The 21,677-nt window shown below is 38.4% G+C and overlaps 1 protein-coding gene across 2 annotated transcripts in view; it reads left to right on the top strand.

The window, feature by feature from the left end:
* The window catches only part of FBN2 (fibrillin 2), a 276,567-nt gene that overhangs the window by 190,894 nt on the left and 63,996 nt on the right, over positions 1-21,677 (top strand). For both annotated transcript variants that reach the window (XM_090279079.1, XM_090279078.1), the window contains 12 exons: positions 434-553; positions 5,533-5,670; positions 6,264-6,314; positions 6,786-6,911; positions 10,247-10,474; positions 11,002-11,127; positions 15,400-15,528; positions 16,322-16,447; positions 18,609-18,734; positions 19,178-19,300; positions 19,456-19,581; positions 19,916-20,041. In XM_090279079.1, coding sequence (XP_090135205.1) covers positions 434-553; positions 5,533-5,670; positions 6,264-6,314; positions 6,786-6,911; positions 10,247-10,474; positions 11,002-11,127; positions 15,400-15,528; positions 16,322-16,447; positions 18,609-18,734; positions 19,178-19,300; positions 19,456-19,581; positions 19,916-20,041 — 1,545 coding nt within the window. The remainder of the gene's footprint in view (positions 1-433; positions 554-5,532; positions 5,671-6,263; positions 6,315-6,785; positions 6,912-10,246; positions 10,475-11,001; positions 11,128-15,399; positions 15,529-16,321; positions 16,448-18,608; positions 18,735-19,177; positions 19,301-19,455; positions 19,582-19,915; positions 20,042-21,677) is intronic.

Here is a 21,677-nt window from a genome sequence, read left to right as displayed (position 1 = left end):
ATATAGGCTTTTAAAATTCTTCTAAAACCTCATGGAACCACGCGGTCCACCTTTGTGCACGGCACATTGCACCTACCAAGGTGTTGCTTTCCATGGAATCCGAATTCAGACTTCCCACAGGACAATTACATCTTAAGATGGGGGAAAAAGAATCCAATTTATGTAAAGTTGTACTAAAATAGTGAAGCTTCACATACAAAACCCTTTCAAACAGGCTGCTTCCTGCAGCCCTGCTGCGTCCCAGGCATGTGTATGTGTACCCACGCTCTAAAATGCGTGTCTCCATTCCCCATTCACTTCATGCTTCATAGATCCATATTAAAGTTACAAGAGCCAAGTTTACCAGACATTCTGGCATAGCATGGCTTGTTGGAATAATATTTTCCAGAAACACATGGCAGTTCTAACAGAATCTTTTCCTTCTGGATTGTAGATATAAATGAATGTGAAAGCAACCCATGTGTCAATGGGGCCTGCAGGAACAACCTTGGATCTTTCAATTGTGAATGTTCTCCTGGCAGCAAACTCAGCTCAACAGGATTGATCTGTATTGGTAAGATGCACACAAGGTGCTGATGTGTCCGTTTCCCTGCAGAGATAAGCTGAGGCCTCAGACCTTACTGTGGATAAAAACAGAATGTGGTTACAGGAAGCTAATAATTAGGAGTTACTCGAGGTGTTTTCTCTTGTTGTCAACATAGAAGTAAAACATGATAGCATAAAAGGGACAGGTTCTTCAATTTTGTTAGGTTCTAGGAAGTGTTCCTTTCATATAAGTAGACATGTTATGCTCTTAAGTTATAAGCATTTCCATACCACACACATATTTATATTTGTTACTCTAAGAATGCCGTAGGCATCAATATGATCAAATCCCTGTTGCATACTTTTTATAAACAACTTTTAGTGGTAAACAGAAATGTGATAGCAATTGGACTCAGTTAACAGGACAAGAATTGGAAGATTTTAAGCTTTAAACAAGTAGAAAGAATTTATTGTCTTCTCATTTCTCCCATCAATCATAAATTTATAGGCTTCAAGGAAGAGAAAATAACTGTTTTAAGATCAGTTCTTGATAATGACAGTAAGACACATATAAAATGAGATCATCTGACCAATTACTGTAAGGAACAATTCAGCACATGTAAGGGTAAAAAAATAAAAATAAAAAAATACTATCCCTGTATTTTTTTTCCCTGCTTCTAGTGTCTGTGTCTCCATTGGCTGTGCATACCACCATTTATATCATTAGCTAGTATCTACCTTTAAAGTGAACTAAATGTATTAGGAAAATATTTCAGTTTTACATAGTGCCATTTACATTGGAAGTTTTTTGTTATCTAGCCAGTGTGAATTTTCAATGTACTATTTGCCAAAGACAATAATATTTTCAGTATTATGTCTGCAGTTAACAATATTTAGCTGATAATATGATACTTCCAGAGTACTTGTTTGTTACATGAAGAGAAATGACTAAGTCCAACATTACCAATGAAAACCTTCCCTTGGAAATGTCAGCTCAGCTGGTGAAATGTGAGGCTTGCTCAGCTCTCCATATTCGGAAGTAGACTGCCATCTGCCTGGGGCCTTACTTCTTTTCTTATAGAATTCCAGAGTGGGAGGTGGGGGAAGGAGGCATGTGGGCTGGATCTGGTAAGGCAGAAGTATTTTTGCTAAGCCACAATTTCCAACTGAGATAGAGTCATTTTATTATGCAAAGGAAATGAACTCAGCATTAGTTAATTAATGTCTCAGAAAACTAAATCTGTATGCCACTTGGGCAATCAAAGATATCTTAGCTTTACTTCATCATAAACACTTCTGTTATTTTGGCCTTTTACCCTTATACTTATTAATGAAAACAAGAACAAAGGCTTTTTATTCCCAAGTCATTATGTTGGGCAATACCACCATATTTTTCTCAGAGAATGTGTTTTTATTCATTGTGATCAAATTTAAATATCCCAGCCTAAAGCTGGGATAGTTACTTAATATTTTAAAAATTTAGATATCATTTTATCTGCTTTTTTTCATTTAAAACAGAATTCTACTTTTTAAAAGGAAATAAATAGTAAAAAATAGAGAGAGAGAGAAACGTTTTTTTTTTTATATAGGACTCTCAAGTGGCTATAATATGGGTTTAGCCTGCACACTGCTCTTTCATATGGTCTCTAAATTTAGAACAAAATAAAAATTCCCTGATGTGATTATGAATTTAAAATTAAGTTAGAACACATGAATTTGGTACTATGAATAATTAAGAATTTAGAATCTATTCTACAAATTTTCTAATAGTAAAGTTTAAACTGTTTTGTACACTGCTTAAAAAGACTATTTTATTCTGATTGAAAATTATTAAATATAATAAAGTAGTAAATTTTATTAATGTATTACATTGCTCATATCTGATGGCTCTACACAATCCAGACCATATTCCCTCATTTTTGTCCTGGGTCTGCATCCTGTCCTCAAACGATATGGATGTGACAAGGGCAATGACCTCTCTGTTGCCATACCCAGTGGTCTGTTTTCATTCCTCTTCTTCTTAGCCTATATTAGCAACGGTTGGTACAGTTCATGACTCACCCTTTTTCAAGTTTTTCGTTTTTGATCTCCTCTTCTCCTTTCTCTTTTTCTGGCCAGGGTTCTCAACTTCCTTTTTTGTCTTTCATGTTTTCCTGCTCTCCAACTTGAAGAATACCACAGGCCAGTCTTTGAACCTCTTTGCTTCTTGAATGTCTACACTCATGCTTGCATGTCCTCTGCGTTGACTCTCAAAGTTATCTCTTCACCATCAGCCTCTCCACTGATTGCAGATTTGTATTTCTGTCTGTCTGCACAGTGTCTCCATTTGGAAACATTTCTAATAGACATATCAAATTTAACATGTCTAAAATCAAATTCCTACCTTTCAGCTTGAACCTGCGTCTCCTAGAATCATTTCTGTCCCAGAAAAATGACAACTCCATTCTCTTAGTTGCCAGCCCCAACAACCTTGCAGTCATCTTTATTGCCTTTCTCTCAAACTCCACACTGAATCCATCAGGAAGTCCTGTTGATTGTACTTTAAGTTTATCCATATTTCAGCTACTTCTTACCATTACCACAAGCAACCCTCAGTCTTAGCTACTGTTATTTCTCTTCTTGATTATTACTGTAGCCTCTAATCTGCTTACCCTGCTTTATATTTTTTTCAGAGGTTTTTAAAAAAATTATTAAATTTATTGTGGTGACATTGGTTAATAAAATTATATAGTTTCCAAGTGCACAATTCTATAATAACATACATATATGTATCCATTCATCTATAGATTGCATTGTATTTTCACCACCCAAAGTCAATTCTTTTTCTGTCACCATATATTTGGGCCCCTTTCCCTCTTCTACATCGCTGTACCTCCCTCCCTTCTGGTAACCATCATGCTGTTTGCTGTGTCTGTGAGTTTTTGTTTGTTTGTTTGTCCTGTTTGTTCATTTGTTGCTTTCAGTTTTATATCCCACATATAAGTGAAAGCATATGGTTCTTAACTTTTCCTGTCTTATTTTGCTTAGCATGATACTCTCAAGATCCATCCATGTTGTCTGTCAGCAAATGGCAGTGTTTCATCTATCTAACCGCTGACTATATACATGTGTGTTCTCTGTGTGCGTGTATATACACAGACAAGTGAGAGAGAGGAGGGAGGGAGAGAGAAGGAATGCATGGTGTTACAGAGCGAGGGCTCTGAAATCAGACTGTGCAGGTTTGGCTTGATGCTGACACTATACTAGTTGTGTGACCTTGGATAAATTAGTTGACCTCTGTGTGCCTCAGTTTTCTCATCTGCAAATTGTACATAACCTACAGGGTTGTTTTAACAAGTAAATAAACTAATACATGGAAAGTCTTTAATAGTGCTTATTGTTACCTCAATAAATATTAGCAAGTACTATTACAATATATCTTACTTAAAATGACTACAGCCAAGGTGATAAATTAGTAATTATTCCTAGTCCTTAAAACATTAAGTATCTGGACTATTTAAACCCATAGTAGCCTTTCGGGAGCTTCTCTGTTTCCTCTGTGCTATGGAATTTACAGGTTTAAATGCTCCATATAAAGACTATAATATGAGGCCTGATACAAATGCTGATGAGCAAGTCTTTTTCATTTGTATACAGTGTTTACCTAAAATGAATCTCAAAGCAGTAAAATGCAAACTGGCTGTTCATCTCTTCTCCACATCCTCACCCCATAACTTTTTGTATTTAGTCAAGAACAGAGTTGTTTTGTGTTACCCTCTGTCCCAGAGGGCTTGGGTTGTAGGTGACTTCCTCTTGCCCACAGCTGTGTTCCATTGGGAATCAGAAACTACAAGTAATGCCTTCATGGGCCTGCCAGGGTCACTGTGGTTCTTTTTCTGTGTTGCTGATTATATTTTGTTTTTATTGTTGAATTTAGCAGTAAAACTTTATCTGCCTGTATTATTAGTTGAGTTTTAAGTTAAATACGATTGGGATATGCTTTTCTTTATTGTTATTCAAATCTATGTACCACAATATGCGGTTAACATTGTGTCCAAATTGTGTTTTACATATTGCTTGCATTGAAACCACTGGAGGAGCTTGTCAAATGCATATTCTGAGCCTCACACTTGGAGACTTATGAATCTGCATGTTAACAAGAGCCTTGGCAATGTTATGCACACTGAACTGAGAGCCACAGTTCTATAAGGAAAACTTTACGAATGATATATTTTACCCAGTTAGTATTTGCTATGTCAATTTTGACTGGATTCCTTGTTTCTGTTTCAAAATCATTTATTTAACAGTCGGTTAATGAGGAACTTCAATTTGGTATGGAGATATAGTCTAAAAATGTTGGGAGTAGTTATTGCTAGATGAGTTTTATATTTTATTTTCTATCTCCTCAAATACTTTACCATAAACATGTGTTGCTTTTTGAACTGGAGCTAAATCTGTACATAGATATGCATATTAAAATGCCTGCAAGAAGATACATCAAATTGTTATGGGTAGTGTTTATTTTCTTCTTTATCTTTTAGATTTATTTTCTTTTCAAATTATTCTCAGACGAGTATCTTCAGTTGAAGAAATATTGGCTTCTCTCTAATAGAACCTAATTTGTGTGTGGTTTATTGGGTGGGGAATCAGGAGAGATTACTTGAGGAATTCTTCTTGATAAAATATTAAATATCAAAGCAGTTATCATAAAGGATAAACCTTATGAGTATTTTTTACAAAAGTGATGATCTTATTATAATAATGTATTGTGTTTGCAGTTATCAGTGTAAAATTTTGGGCAACAGTGACCGCTCCTAGAATACCAGAAGATATAACACAAAGTATAATATTTGATTTACATGCATGTAATATACTATTGTATTTAAATGCATGTACATGTAAATGTGTTCAAAGGATATGCTATTAACTTTATTATAAATAATCCTTTTGATTTTTTTAATACCATAAAAAATTTCATCGGTGTATATAAGAGAAGAGAGCTCCCCATCCTTTTCTATTCCTTTTCAGACAGCCTGAAAGGGACATGCTGGCTCAACATCCAGGACAACCGCTGTGAGGTGAACATCAATGGAGCCACTCTGAAATCTGAGTGCTGCGCCACACTTGGAGCTGCCTGGGGGAGCCCCTGCGAGCGCTGCGAACTAGGTAGGAGCCTGACCGGGGCCTCTGGGCTGCCCATGGCAAAGCTTCTCCCTCCACTAGGCACCTTTTCCACTATGTATTCATAGTGTGGAAAACTATAAGATCATTACCCTCCATAAAATCTTGTCTTTTCCAGTGGACTTTATTCATTTATTAAAATATATATTTGGTTTATCCTTTACTCAAACCTCCTGAATATTTTAGAAGACAAGGAAGGAAATCAGCTAGAATTTAGCTTCTGGATGACTTATCCATATTCTCCAGTGTCCTTGTTGCATGTGTCCCCATAGAACAAGATGTTCCTTTAAATCTTTTATTTGTTTATTTATAATTCAATTGGCAATGTGAAAGCAAAAAGGAATTTTCATAGAAAAAATTATGGGAATCTCAATATGGTTCAGCACTGATGCAGTTACCACAGCATGTCATGTGCTACACTGAATTCAGCAGAGGGCGGCTGGAGTCCTTGGCCTCTAAAACTCCAGCTTGTGGGTTTTATTTAGTTGCATTTAGATCCCATTAGACTGTTTCTTGAGCTTAAGACAGTTGTATTTTCTTTTATAAGGAAGTAAAAATGTGTCCTGTTGTTCTCCCAGATACAGCTTGCCCAAGAGGCTTTGCCAGGATTAAAGGTGTTACCTGTGAAGGTGGGTGTATTGTTGGTGATATTGTAAACCTTTAGAACAGTAGGTAAAATTAACATTGACTTTCATACTTTGGAGATAATCATTTTTAAAAACCTTGAAACTTCAGTAAAAATACTCAATGTAATCAATAAATGCTTTAGAATATCACTCTTAGGAAACAGCTGAGAGTTTTCCATTTTTCCTCTTCATACTGTTGTGAAATTTTTCATGAGGCCACCACTAGCCTTTAAGGCACAGAACAGCTGGCAGAGGAACACGTCTGGGCTGTGTTTTATGGATGGGCAAGGCTGTGGTAATTTTCACAGCTGGTACTTAGGAAAACCGGTGGCTGTATTGTGGAATATGTCTGCTTAACTCAAGTCATAATTCATATTGTATTGCAAATTGAATATGCTGTAAAGGAAGTAAGACAACACCTGCTTTTTCTATTTGTAATGTCTTTATCCCTACACTTGCTTCATTTCCCTGCAGATGTTAATGAGTGTGAGGTGTTTCCTGGAGTTTGTCCAAATGGACGCTGTATTAATAGCAAAGGATCTTTTCATTGTGAGTGCCCTGAAGGCCTTACGTTGGATGGAACTGGCCGTGTATGTTTGGGTAAGGTTCATGCCCTTGAGTATTTTATGCATGAAGCGAGCCATGAATTTGTTTTATTTTTTAGGCTGAGACTGGTCCAAAACCATTAGGTCCATAGCTGGAAACACTTTTAAGTGAGATATTTTGAGAGCAAATCACTAATGGATATTTTTTTAAGTGAATGTATTTCAATGAAATGCTTTCTGGTAATACAGGAAGTTGGTATTGTTCAAAAATTTACCTCAAAAATGATAATATTTTTAATCAGATATTTTAGGCAGGTTCAGTCTTTCACAATGAATCAATGGAGTAAGAGAACTACATTTTGAACATGGAAAAAAAATCAGAGATAGTGTTTGAAGCGACCATTTACCAGCCCGCGACAGCTGAGCCCTTAGACAACAGTGGAGAAAGTCATGTTTTCTCTCTTTGAAAATATTGACCGATCTCTTTTCTTCCTTGACTACCTTTAGAGTTTAAAATTTCTTAATGCTTTATTTTCTAGAGATCAAAAATGAAGAAGCTCTTTCTTTCAGCACTGTATTATAGGAATGCCTCGTTGACCTTACTTTTTGTCAGTGTCATGCTCATCTAAACTTGAGTTTCATGGTTGAAAAAGAAACGTGTGTTAATTCTATATTCTATTTGCTCAATTTTTTATTTAATTAAAGGACTTTTTCTGATATGCTATGGAACAGTTTTATTAATAACCTTATATAGGCTTGTATTTTAAATTTAAGCTTGTAGACAAAGCATGAACAATGGTAATATTATTTTATATTCAGAGATCTTTAAGGTATTTATGTATATATCAGAGGCTTTTAAAATTAGTAGTAAGAAAAAAATGTTTGCAACATTATACAGTTTAGTTATAATTAACACAGATTTCAAGTTAATTTTTGATGACATTTGAATTTGGATATAAAGTGTAACTATAAAATCATATGGAAATGTTTAGAAATGATAATATCCAAGTCTGATTAAGGAAAAGTTCTTTTCAGACTTTTATGGTTAAACAATTTACAAAGTTTAGAGAAAAGTAAAGTATCTTTTGAAGATGACTGTCAGTCATGTTTAAGTGACTAATGAAATCGAGTTGCCTTCAGTAACCAAAGAAATATATATGAAGATATATAACTGGTTGTGAATTATCACTAAGCAAAACTAATTCCCAATAACATCATTCTAAAGTAAATCCTCTGTAATATTCTAAAAGGATATGTTGAATTTTTCATCTCTGTACCTTGGTTAAATGTTTTTGTCATTACTTGAATTATGCTACATTAATTCATTGTGGCTGGGGATGTGAGAAAGTTTCAAGAAGACATTGGCATATAAACATGTAAAGTTTTCTGAGAACAAAAAATAGAGGTAAACTGCTTGGATAGAATTGATCTAAATCAGGGGTCCCAACTTCAGTGCTTTCAGGGGACAGGCAGGTAACATAAATGAATGAGGTGGTAATAAGGAGTGGTAGGGACTGCAGCAAACTGTAGAGTATATATACCATCCAGAAGCTTACAAATTCATATTTTGATTTCTGTGCAAGCCATTCTAAACATTCACAGGCCATATGTGGCCAGTGTGCGGACAGTGTTTATATTCCTGATGTAGATATTGATATGGATCTCAGTAGTAAAGATACCAGATTACTCTGCCAGACTGTGGTTACATTTTATATACTTAGTTCTAATGTGTGTGTGTTTTTTTTAAAAAAACTAACCCTAGAATAGCTTCTTGAGCAAATTACCTCAATTACTTCAGAAACAATTTGGCTCAAGCCTGAGTTCTCAGGCTACCTGTACTTAAATAGAATTGTCACATCTTATTAATATCCTTACTTCCCTGGTGACAGCGTAGGATAGAGTTGGCTGTGAGACCAGCCCCTGAGTGCCTTGTGGTAATGAGACTCATTGGATTACTGTCACCCTCACGCTGGCAGAAAATGTGGCTTTGGGTTGATGTGAATGCAGATATATAAGGCAAAATCACCTACTGTGAATACCTATATTCAGTCTGCCAAATCAAAATAAAAATTTACCAGTTATTTTTTTCTTTAAAAATAGGACTTCTTAATTACAGTACTTGGACATGTATGTCACTTGAAGCTAAAGAAAATTACTAGAATTGATGTTCTTTTTGGTTGAGAACTTGAAAGAGTCATTATTGACAGTAAATAAAGTAGAAGGCACATTTATTTATTTGTGTTTACATTTCCATTAGGGGGGGTCTCTTTCCCTCTGTTAAACAGTTCTCAGGTTTAGGAAAAGATTTAATCTCTTGAAATACTCTTATCAAATAAAACGTTATTTGGTTAAGGAAAACCTTTTCTGAACTCACTATCCATTTTTGCAGTTTAAGAGCCAAGCATCTGACTGTAGTTTGACCAGCAATTTTATTGGCTAACAGATAAATGTGCTATGTATAGATTGTGCTACTTTACCCTATTTTGTGACTATTGATTGATCTTCTAAGATCCTAGCTAGCATGCTGAAACGTTAGTATGCTTTGAGGTTGAAGGGAAAATATGACATTCAAATAATTTGGCCCCTTATTACAGCAGATTTATATAACCTAGTATTTGTTTGTTTGTTTGTTTGTTTTGTTTTTTTTGCAGGGAAAAAACTTTAAATGCAATAATAGTTTTCCTTTATAAAGGTATTTTAATAGTTGTACTAATTAGCGCCGGCCCGTGTGGCTCAGTTGGTTGAGCATCGGTTGTCCTGTCAACCAAAAGGTCACGGGTTAGATTCCTGGGCAGGGCACATGCCTAATTGGGTTCAGTCCTGGTCAGTGTGCATGCAGAAAGCAACTAAACGATGTTTCTCTCTCACATTGATGTTTCTCTCCTTTTCTTTCTCCCTCCCCTTCCCTCTCTTTAAAATCAATGAACATGTCCTCGGATGAGGATAAAAAAAATAGTTGTATCGACTGGCAAATAGATTAGAGTTGATTATTTACTGTTTATGACTAGGATCCAACAGGACTGCTCACAAGCCACTTTAAGCAATTCAGTGAACAAGGAGAATCTGTCACCAAAATTATTTTGTTCTTTCTGAAGTGAGAAATACAAGAAAGGGATCGTAGGTGAAGATATGAAGGAGGCTTGTCACAAAGGAACCTTGTCTCCCCAAGGGTGGCTTGTGAGAATTAAGTGATACTAAAGGAGAACCCACCTTTGCTCTCGGTAGGTGGCTGTCACTATGGAATCCATTCCAGGAGATCCAGGACTGGGTCTCTCCCCTGCCAGTATATCTCCGGGACCTGGCATCGTGCCAGGCACCAAGCAGACTTTCCATACCTGAGTGTTCAGTGCTACAACTTCGTCTCAAACTGTGATTTCACCCTCCCTGTAGACATCCGCATGGAGCAGTGTTACTTGAAGTGGGATGAGGATGAATGTGTCCATCCTGTTCCTGGGAAGTTCCGCATGGACGCCTGCTGCTGTGCTGTTGGGGCAGCTTGGGGCACCGAGTGTGAGGAGTGCCCCAAACCTGGCACCAAGGAGTATGACACCCTGTGCCCCAGGGGGCCTGGCTTTGCTAACAGAGGGGATGTCCTTACTGGGAGGCCCTTTTACAAAGGTAACTGAGTGGCGCATCGGTTCCCCTGCACTCACACTCACCCTCCACATTCTGTGAGAATTGGTTTTGCTTCAAACATTTGATTACCCACTTCATTTTCTTTGCTAAACATAATTTGGGACCAACCTTTATCCTGGGTGTGTGTAAGTCACCTATGTAAGATGGTATTGAAGTAATGACGTAAAATGGTCTGCTAATCTTGCTTTTCTTATACCATTCTACTGTAACTCTTCTTTTCTTAGCGCGGCCTGACTTGATGCAGCAAAAAGTCCTCTAGAGACCACCCCCCAAACTTTACAACACAAGGGGGCAGAAATAAGGGCATCAGACCTCTTTGTGAAGAACACGAACCCTTTTCACAGTTGAAACTCTTTGTGTGGCATCAATGTGGTCATTTGAAATTTTAGATATCCCCCATTTTCACTTGGTTACATTCTTTTTCCATGGTAATAGATTTTAAACTTAAAATGGTGGCCCTGCTCTTTTATATCAGGCAGCTCTCCATTGCAGCTTTACTCTGCTTTTAGATATCAATGAATGCAAAGCTTTTCCTGGGATGTGCACCTATGGGAAGTGCAGGAACACAATTGGAAGTTTCAAGTGCCGCTGCAACAGTGGCTTCGCTCTAGACATGGAGGAAAGAAACTGCACAGGTAGGATTGTTCTTTCGCTGTATTTGATGAACCCTGGCTCTCTTCCTTTTGCTATTTGAAAGTATTGCCATAAAAAAGCCCGTCCTCTCATTGAGAACATGTACATTTTTCCCTTCATTTCCTTTTCCCTGCTCATAAAGCACTCCTCCAGGCTTGTGAGAGGGTTGCCAAATAGTAGGAAAATGCTTGTTGTTTTATTTATGGGAACAGCGTACAATATGATTTTCAGAATACATGAGTACTGAAGAATATAGCCATTAAATCAATAATTGTATACACTTGATATCGTGTTGTTAAAATGGTTAAGTTTAAAATAGAAAAGTTGTAACTTATTTTCTTCATCCATGAAGTTTTCATAATAATTATGCTTTAGTCAGCATTCATATCCTTCATCCCTATTCCCTTTAGTTTGAAAGAATACAAAATCCCTAATATATTTTTTAAATTATATAACAAATTATTCGAAGCACTTGAAATATATCTCCAAAACCTTATTTTCAAAACTTTTTATTTATATTCTCTTTGGGCTTCTCCCTTTTCTCCTGCCCTCACACAGGCTGCTTCTTCACGATCTCCTTTGAAATGTCTCTCTTGCCTGCCTTCTAACTTCCTGCTGAATAAGGTAGCACCAGGTTCACTCATGGACCCACCTAGCCTACACTACCTCAAAGCATTTCAAAACTGTCCATCTGGTCTTCTGAGGTTCCGCTGTCCTGTCTTTCTGTTATGCCTCCCATGCTGATCCCAGCTCTTACCCCCCAGCGCTGTTTTCCGCACTCTGGGCGGCCAAGCGCTGCTGGGAGAGTCTGAGGCGAGCTGACTGAGATCACTGTCCTTGAGCCAGGCCCTCGCAGCTGCGCAGCCACACTCGCACTCACCTCTCGGCATCACGGGCTGAAGTTCTCTCAGTACCTCTGCTAACCTTCTTTGGACCCTTGCCCTCTCACGCCCTTATTTATTCCCTTTCTTCTTTATTGAGACCAAATCTGATTGCCAGCACCGTCCCACACTTCCTCCTCTCTGGTAATAAAGTTTCCTTTTCCTCCCATAGCCTCTTCACTTTTAGAGAATGAGATGTGATGGTCTTCCTCGACTTTCCAGTTAATTCCTCTTTCACCGACCTTCCCTCCTCCTGCTTCAGGCCCTGCTCTGCAGAGTTCACATCTCTCCCTCTAGCACCTCCACCTCTTTACTGGCTGCTTTCCCCAGGCTTGTGCACAAAATGCCTCCTCAGCCCTCCTTTTTCCTCAAGTCCCATCCTGTTTTCCTGCGTCTACTGTTCACTTCTCTTTTCACTAACCGTTGTCTTTGTAACCCCTCTGTTCCTTTGACTCTTGCCCTCCTCCATATGCATAATCTTGCAAAAACGCTTTTTCAAGTTAAAAATCGTTCTCTTTCTCTTGTGCGTGTTCTCCTTGACCTCTGACTAGATCACCTCCTCAATTGTCTTCGGTTTCGGTTTCCGTGGTACTTCCCTGTGCCAGTGGCCCTTGCTTGACTGTGATGTCCCTTCTCTGGTCCTCACAGATTGTTCTCGACTCTGGCATTTTTCGTCCCTTGAGCATTTTCCGTGGTCCTTTGGTCATTTAGCATTCTGCCTCTCGAATCGCATCTACCGTGATGACTTCATGGGTGGCCTCTGTTAGCTGACTCCTTCCTAGGTGCCACCTCTAGCCTCTGCTCTTCCAACATTTCTAACTTCCACTGGGACAGTTTCTCTCTGTTTTAATCTCCCTTTGTTCCATACCCCCTTTATCTGCCTATGGGCTTCCTTATATGTATTGGTAGTATAATTTCACTCAGGATAGACATCTCAAACTTAATTTTGATATCGCCCTCTCCTGATGAACAAGTGACAAAGTTGCATATGTTCTTCCATCAAAATGGCTATTTCAAGTATTTATAATATTTTTTTCTAGACTATTGCAGATGCAGGTTTGGCCCCCAAAGAAACAGACTCTGAGCAAAGGTTAACATACAAGAAGTTTATTAGGGATTGCTCCTGGAATCAATGGCTAGGGGAGGGAGCAGAGGAAGCAGAAATGGGCAGAGGGAGCAGTTGGGCTGGGACGCAGTCCCAGTGTAGTCCTCAGTCTGCCCTGCTGACTGGGGGCTCTTGACCTGGCGTAGCTCACCAGAACTGTCTTGAGTTAGGACAAAGGGGCTAGACATTTATGTACCTGCATGGTCAACCTTTGGATACTTCTGCCCAGAGAAAGGGTGCAATTGTGGGGAAGTGGTCCTCTTAGCCAAAGCATTTCCTGAAGATAGTTTACATCTCAGGGCTTTCTGTCAGTAACAGTTCCAACAGCTTGAGAAGGAAGGAAAAATAAGTCCTTTCTTCCTGAAGGGAGGACTGGGCAACATATCATGGTATCTACTACATTGCAAAATCTTCAAACATCTTCCAACCCACTTACTTTCCATAGTCAGACACTTCATTTTCACAACCATCAGATTTATCATCCTTAAGCAGGGCTTAGAATGTGTAACTTCTCACAAAGCAACTCCCAGTACTCAGACAATCCTAGACCTGGGAAAAGAAGGTCAGAGTTATTCCAGTTCTGACTGCACTTCTTATTTTTTTGTGTGAAATTAGTGAAATCACTCAATGGCTCTGAAGCCGACTTTCTTTAACTATATAAAGGAGATAGATGCTTGGTAGCCCTGCAGTGTGTGGTACAATGTGAAAGGACAGCATGCGTGGTGCCCTCAGTAACCATACCCGTCCTACCTGGACTTACAGTGATTACTAGCAACTCTACAACTTCTTTTCTGTGAATTGCATTATTTTTATTAACCTATGCATTTTATCCCTTGTCTTGCCACCAATTCTTATTGGGGAATAACTTACATAAATATAGCACTTTCTATGAGACAACTATTCTCAACACTTAATAGATATTGACCCACTTACTCCCTTGAGGTGAGTTCTACTACATTGCCCATGTGACAGATAAGGAAATTGAGACCCAGAGAAATCAAATGATTTCCAGGGCCCTACACCCAGAAGACAACAAAGTGGGGTTTTTACCCGGGTGTCTAGTTCCAGACTCTATACACCGTGCAGCTCCCATGACATCACATCGGCCCAAATTTGTCCCTGCACTGCCATCAGACTCATTCTGTATTCTTCAGTGGCTCTCACCATCAGTTCCTAAATACTAATAGATTTTAAAAAGTAGGAGAATTAGTATGCATATGGTTAGCTGCTTAATTGAATCATCAATTTTAAGATTTTTGTTTTAAAGAAAGGAAGCACTCACATTTTTTTAGTAGAGCCTACAGTTGGGAAAATCAATAGCAAAAGACCAAAAGCTGGGAGAAAGCAGTGGCTGAGACCCTAAGAACATGCACATGTGACTTGTGAATCCTCTTACAGAAAAACTTAAAAATTGAAATTCATCAAAATAAACAGATGTTGGCAAAATCAATTTTTACCATTGTGACAAAAAAATTTAATGTCATTTTCTTTATCATATTTTATATATATGACTCTATTGAAAAATCTTAGTCATGGGCATGGGCAATTTCTCAGAGAATCCTGTTTAGAGAATATAAATGCTGAAATTAAAGATTCTTATTTACTATAGTATATAAAAAACAACAAATGCATCATTTTTTAAATTTATATATTTAAAATTAGATCCCATTTGAATGTGACACAAAAACACAAACTGGGGCACATTCCTAGGCCCTGTCGTACAGAAGCACCCTGTGGCTGGGGGCGAGCTGGCTGCGTCTGCCTCTGACGCCGTGCCGTCTCTCTGGGGCTGGCACCCTGCTCAGAGGCAGCAGTCCTCGTGTTCTCACACCAGGGGGTTAGTGTGGCAGAACCAGCATGGTCTTTACATCACGTGTGACATTTTATTCATGTGTCTACTGCCTCCTCCTTTGCCACCAGCCTTGTTTGGCTCATGCTGCATTTGGCTCAAGCTGCAGTTGTCGCTTGCTTCATCCTTTTGTTACCATTTCAAAGCCACAAAAAGAAATCCACAGTTCTGGAATTCTTAAAGGGAACAAGACACCACCTGCCCGTTGGCCCTGACAGTTTTGGCAGTTGGGGAAAGGAATGTGCCTAAGGGCCTGCCCCTCCAGCTGATCTGCCCAGAACATATCCTCATACTGGTAGCCATTGAGTGCTCCCTCATTTCAAGACTGCTTCACCTTCACTTGGGAAGGCCACGACTCTCTCTCTCTCTCTCTCTCTCTCTGTTCTTTAACACCTCATCTCATTCAGTTTTTTTCTTTCTCTTAAACCCTATGAATCAGACATCGATGAGTGCAGGATTTCTCCTGATCTCTGTGGAAGTGGAATCTGTGTCAACACACCAGGCAGCTTTGAGTGTGAGTGCTTCGAAGGCTACGAGAGTGGGTTCATGATGATGAAGAACTGCATGGGTAAGCGTGCGTAAGTTCTTCCTCTCCAGCCTTGGAACCCACTGAGCACAGGCCCGTTAGCTCGACCTCGGCCGCTCTCAGCGCTGTTAACAGCATGCTTGGCAGGCAGCTGTGCTGCCAGAGAACAGCTGTACATGTCAGGCAGGAAGTCTGCTCCTAGATAGCTCTTGGGGAGCCCCAACCTCTTGGCGCCTAATGGCAGTGAGATACTGAGACTGGGCTTTGTTTATTCAAAGAATCTAAAATCAACACAGATTAAAACTACTCAGGAAGGATTCATTTAAAATGTATGACGTTGTGTGGTGACCCCAACATTTTTATTGAGTCATAAAAATCCCATGCTATTCTCCTTATTTGTGTGTTGTTACAAACTCTTTTAGAAGTGCCCACCTCTTAGCCCACTCTTATTTTCAGCAACCTGTAGGACTCACCTTGTGCCATGTAAAGGCGACAAATCTAAGACTTTTCTTACACTTCGATTAGAGATGTAGATAGCAATAAATGATATTTGGAGTTTAAAGTGATGTAAATCAAATATTGTTTATTTTTACCTTGTGAGAACCTGCTCATTTCATGCAAATTTCTCGATAGCTCACTATCTTTACAAGTAGAACTTGAACCGTTTATCCACTGGTAATAGAAAAAGGAAGGCAAGCATTATGGCGTCTCCTATAAGCTTGTCTCTTCCATTGGAGTCACACTTACCTCACATAATGATTCTTTCTCCCATGCTGTATGCGTGAATACTTTTTCCTCAGAGTTCTTTAATGGATCTTACATTTTTACCTTTCAGACATTGACGAATGTGAACGTAACCCTCTCCTTTGTAGGGGTGGCACCTGTGTGAACACTGAGGGCAGCTTTCAGTGTGACTGCCCACTGGGACACGAGCTGTCACCATCACGTGAGGACTGTGTGGGTGAGTTTGTCTCCTTAGCACATACACCCACCCAGCTCAACTAGTAAAGATTATAAAGATCAGTGGTTGATTCTAATAAACTTGTTTTTGGCATATGAAATCTAGCTGATTAAAAATTAGGAATTCAGAGTACCTACATTTGGGTTCAGGCTTTCTTTAGAGAATGCTTCAGTGACACACTGGAACGAGGCAGCATTATCTTGCTTAGCCTCTTTTTCATTACACACACATGCGAAAGGACCCTATGTGGGAGACCCTGTGTAAGGCCATGTAGTTCCCAGTAGATGGGATGGGAAAGCTGCTCGTACTGGAAGCTGCTCCCTGATAGTTCACCTGTGCAATAGCTCAGCAGAGTATACTTCTGTACCCATGTTTGTCATCACAGGGCCTATTTGCACTTGTGCAAACATGTGATCCCCTTCTGCCCCCTCTTCTCACAGAAACATTGACGTCGCTTCACTGGCCCTGAGCTCAGGAAGGATGTTAGGGTCCATGTGAAAAGAACAATGGTCGGTCTTTGAGTATTCCAATCAACTGCTTTTTATAAATATACAAAGACCTCTGAGATTACTGTGTTCTAATATACTGGCTTTACAACTTTTATTTAGCCAGGAAACATTTTCTTCACAGAAATCTTTCTTAAAAGTATAAGCAAATAAGACAGTTTAAAATAGAGCAGATCACAAACCTCCATTTAAAAAGATAATTTAAGCACGTCTCAGTATATATATTTATAAACCCTATTTATAGAAAAATGCTAATATATTAAATGAACCTTAAATTATAGACTAAACAGATATTTTAAAAAGGTAAATTTAAAAGTTTTAAATATTTTTCTTTCATTTTAGTAGTGGTACAAATAGCTTTTTCACATAGATAATTACTAAATATTTATTCATGGTTGTCAAACAGTGACTCAGAGATCTGTTTCTAAAGTCAGTTTATTTTGTTAATTGGTTTTTATGGATCTTAAGAACTGAAAAAAAGTACCCCTCAAAGGTACAATGTAAGATACATATTTTTGCATATATAAAAAAATAAACATTTAATGATCATAGACATAAATTTGTGTGTCACGTAGTCTTCTTACTTAATTTTGAGACTTTGGGATAAATTTATTGCTATATCTGGTTATATTGTCATTTTTTTTACCTTTTATTTTGTCTGATAAATAGCTTGTATGAAGAAAAGTATCACTACCATTTTCTTGCTGTTCTCTTGTGATTTCAATATTAGTACTAGTTTATTCCACAGATCTTTGCAGGGTTTTTAAAAGATTTTATCTATCTATCTATCTATTTATTTATTTTTAGAGAGAGAGGAAGGGTGGGGGAAAGAAAGGGAGACAAGCGTTGATGTGTGAGAGGAACATCAGTCAGTTGCCTCTGGTATGTGCCCAGCCGGGGATCAAACCCACAACCCAGACATATGCCCTGACCAGGAATTGAACCAGCAACCTTTTGCTTTGTGGGATGATGCCCAACCAACTGAGCCACAGTGGTCAAGTCTGCACCAGTCGGGAGTTTTTTTAAGGCACCTGTGTATTTTATAAGGGTTAGTTAATTTTCATATAGGGAATATGTATGTTCACCTATCTGGGCATACTAAACACACAATACAAAGAAAACTGATAAACAAGTGGGGGCCCTATAATAGCCCCTCTGTTTTGTGGAACCAGATGTCTTCCCCCAAGAAACATCAACACATGACCATTTGATAGGGCCAGTTAAGTGTGCCAATGTAAATTAATCTATTAAATGTTAGCAAACTTCATTTCTGGCATATACTAGACGTGTGTGTCCTAATGTGGTAGTCACCAGCCTCATGTGGCTATTTAAATTTAATTAAAATTAAATAACATTAAAAATTCAATTTTTTAGTCATATTAATTCATGTTTTAAGTGCTCGTTAGGAGCTACATATTGGACAGCACAAATATGGAACAGTTCCATCATCATAGAAAGTTCTACTGGACAACACAGTTGTGGATAGAAATAAGAGAAATATAGATTCCAGAATTTTCTTTGGATGTCCCAGGAGATTACCTTACTTACCTCTGAGGTACACAAAGCCCCTTGCAGACCACTGTGCCAATGCAGGATTGATAGTTTAAGTGATATTGTTATCATGTAAAACATTAATTCTGTGTATCTTTTTGTAGATGTTAATGAATGCTCCTTGAGTGACAATCTCTGTAGAAATGGGAAATGTGTGAACATGATCGGAACTTATCAGTGCTCCTGCAATCCTGGATACCAGGCCACGCCAGATCGGCAGGGCTGTACAGGTAAGGGTAGGCTAGGGGAGTCTGGAACTTAGAGTTCTCAGATCAGCCTTGGACAACTTTGGACACTGACTATATAATGAAGTCGATGGGAGTCCTTTGTCCCAAAAATGAATCAAAGAATGGGGGTAGATCTCTAGGATGCCATGGTTTAGTGGTTTTTCACTATGATAAAATCTCTGGTTTTATCATAGAAAACTCCCTAACCTCCATACTTATTATATTTGTGAGCTCTTTAATCTTAGGTTCCTAGAGCTAAATGTCAAATGGAATGCTGTCTAAAAGGAAGTAAAAAGAACTAAGAGACTAATGGTATGATGATAAATCCACAAATAGTGGGGAGAAAATCCAGAGCTATTTAAGCATTATCAGTTTCAAAAGAAAAAAAATTTTCTTTTTTTAAGAAAGTGGCCCTGACAAGTAATGTGGTGGCACTGTTTTCACAGATATTGATGAATGCATGATAATGAACGGAGGCTGTGACACGCAGTGCACCAATTCAGAAGGAAGTTATGAATGCAGCTGCAGTGAGGGTTATGCCCTGATGCCAGACGGGAGATCGTGTGCAGGTACAGAAAAGAAAGTGCACAGACTTCGTGCATCTAATTAATTTTATCTTGTAAATCTAGCTCTAAATAATTTGAGTGGAACTAGATGGGGGAAAGTATCTGAGCTTAGTAAAAGCCATCCTTCCTTTCACTTGATGTTAATTTTGTATCATCAGATATTGATGAATGTGAAAATAATCCTGATATCTGTGATGGTGGCCAGTGTACCAACATTCCTGGAGAGTATCGTTGTCTGTGTTATGATGGCTTCATGGCTTCAATGGACATGAAAACATGCATTGGTGGGTACTGTAAAAACAGGATAAGTACAGTATTTACATACATGTACACAAATACATGCACACTTATACACACACATTAAAACATAATGAGAGGCTTTTTCATGCGTTTTAAAAATTCAAACTATTATGTTAGAAGATGTAAGAGCTAAAAAGGAAAAATTATTTGAAAAAAATCTTAAAGATGTTATATTTATCTGCAATACTGTTTTGCAAGTCGATTAAATTTAAAATTTTATTTGTGTATTTTAGCATTATGCTGTTCAGTTTAAAAGATACCTTTTGAGCTACTAAGATGAGCAAGTAATAACCAAAGTATTGAAAATAAATTTTCTAGATGTGAATGAGTGTGACTTAAATTCAAACATCTGCATGTTTGGGGAATGTGAGAACACCAAGGGATCCTTCATTTGCCACTGTCAGCTGGGCTATTCAGTGAAGAAGGGAACCACAGGATGCACAGGTAGGTCTCAAGCTTGTGTCCTCTGTGTTTCGGCTTCTTATATTTCAGAGGCCAGCCTTTCATGTCATCTGCTCACTGGCACCTCTTCAGCTGCTACCCAAACCAGGCTGTGACTGTGTGTGATGAGTAACTGACGCAGAGCATGTGTGATACGTTTGGCTCACCTTTGTGGCAGCCACCGGCTCAGCCGCTGCCCACCATGGAGTTGGCTGCGGGTCCAGATGTGGAGTGGAAAGTGGGTGGGGATTCTGGGCCTCAAGGTTCTGATGTGTTTCTCATGGCTCTTAGAGCAGCGTTCACTTTCTTAGGAAGACTGATGCCCACACAGGAGACATATGTAAGGAAGGAGCACCAAAGACATGAAGGGATCCCGGCTGTGGCTTGTTTTTGAAGTTCTTTTAAACCAACAAAAATTTATCGAGATTCAATTTAGACACTTGCCTTCCTTTCTTTCCCCAATCTCTTCCTCTTTTCTCTCTTCTCTTTCATTTGCTTTTGTCTTCTCTTCTCCCTGTCCAAAGTACCTCTTTTCTCTCTCTTTCTTTCCTTGCTCACCCCATTCACTTTATCTTTTGCTCTCTTTCTATACTAGGTAGTTTTAGCCTTTTGTATAAAGGACTGGAGGGGAGAGCTAGGAAGTCCCTATCTCATTGCTTTGGACCAGGCCTTCCTTATTGCTCAATTTAAGGTTCTGGTATGATATTTTGCTCAAGGCAGGTGGAGGATGGCTCAGATGGAAGGCTGGCCATTAAGTTGTATTTTTAGGAAAGAGCAAGTAACAAAAGGTGTACTTTGCATGCTCACTACTAGTGGTGTTGGTATAAAGCCAGTAGTTTGGTGTGTGTGTGTGTGTGATTTCAGGATCTGTAATATGTAATCATTGAACTGGATAGAACAGACTATTTCTACTTTATAAAATTCTAGAAAGCTTTGGGGAACCACATAGTTCATACACATAGATATGCATATATATGTATGTTATGTAGACAAATGCATCATCATTTTTCAGGTAACATTTCGAGTGATTTTTTTATATAATATCAAATAAATAGAAACATACAAATTAAAATGATGGTTTTCAAAAACTTTAAAATATTGAATTCATTTTTAAAATGATATGATCGTATAATTTTAAGTGGAGAATATACTGTCACTTTAAAAAGTTAGGCTTATTCTTACCTTCATGAAAATTAATAGGAAAGAAAATCAATCTCTTCTCAGAAATAAGATTTCTCTTGTCATCTATAATCTGGTGCCTTCTTCATGGAATTTTATCTGGGCCCAGGAAGGGAGAAGGGCCCTGCGGTAGGTAGGGGCTGACATACATCTGACAGGGGTCAAGAGCATCTCACTCCCACTGGAAAATGGCTGGCAATTTCTTCTAAGGAAGGGCTGGATTGATTTGGATCATGACCTTTCAAATCTTGTTGGACTCTACAAAAAGTAAAAATAAAAATGTTAATGTTTTCTTTGTACAGTTTTAGATATTTCCATACTTAAAATTTTTTTTTAACCCTTCTCTTTTTAAAAAAAATGATTTTATTCATTTATTTTTAGAGAGGGGAAAGGAGAAAGAAAAAGAGGGAGAGAAACATCAATGTGTGGTTACCTCTCATGCGCCCCCAACTAGGAACCT

This window comes from Furipterus horrens, unplaced genomic scaffold (genome assembly GCF_987537825.1).
Source record: "Furipterus horrens unplaced genomic scaffold, mFurHor1.1.pri manual_scaffold_5, whole genome shotgun sequence".
NCBI lineage: Eukaryota > Metazoa > Chordata > Mammalia > Chiroptera > Furipteridae > Furipterus > Furipterus horrens.
Note: the sequence above shows the minus strand (reverse complement) of the source record. Positions and strands in the feature narration are given on the sequence as shown.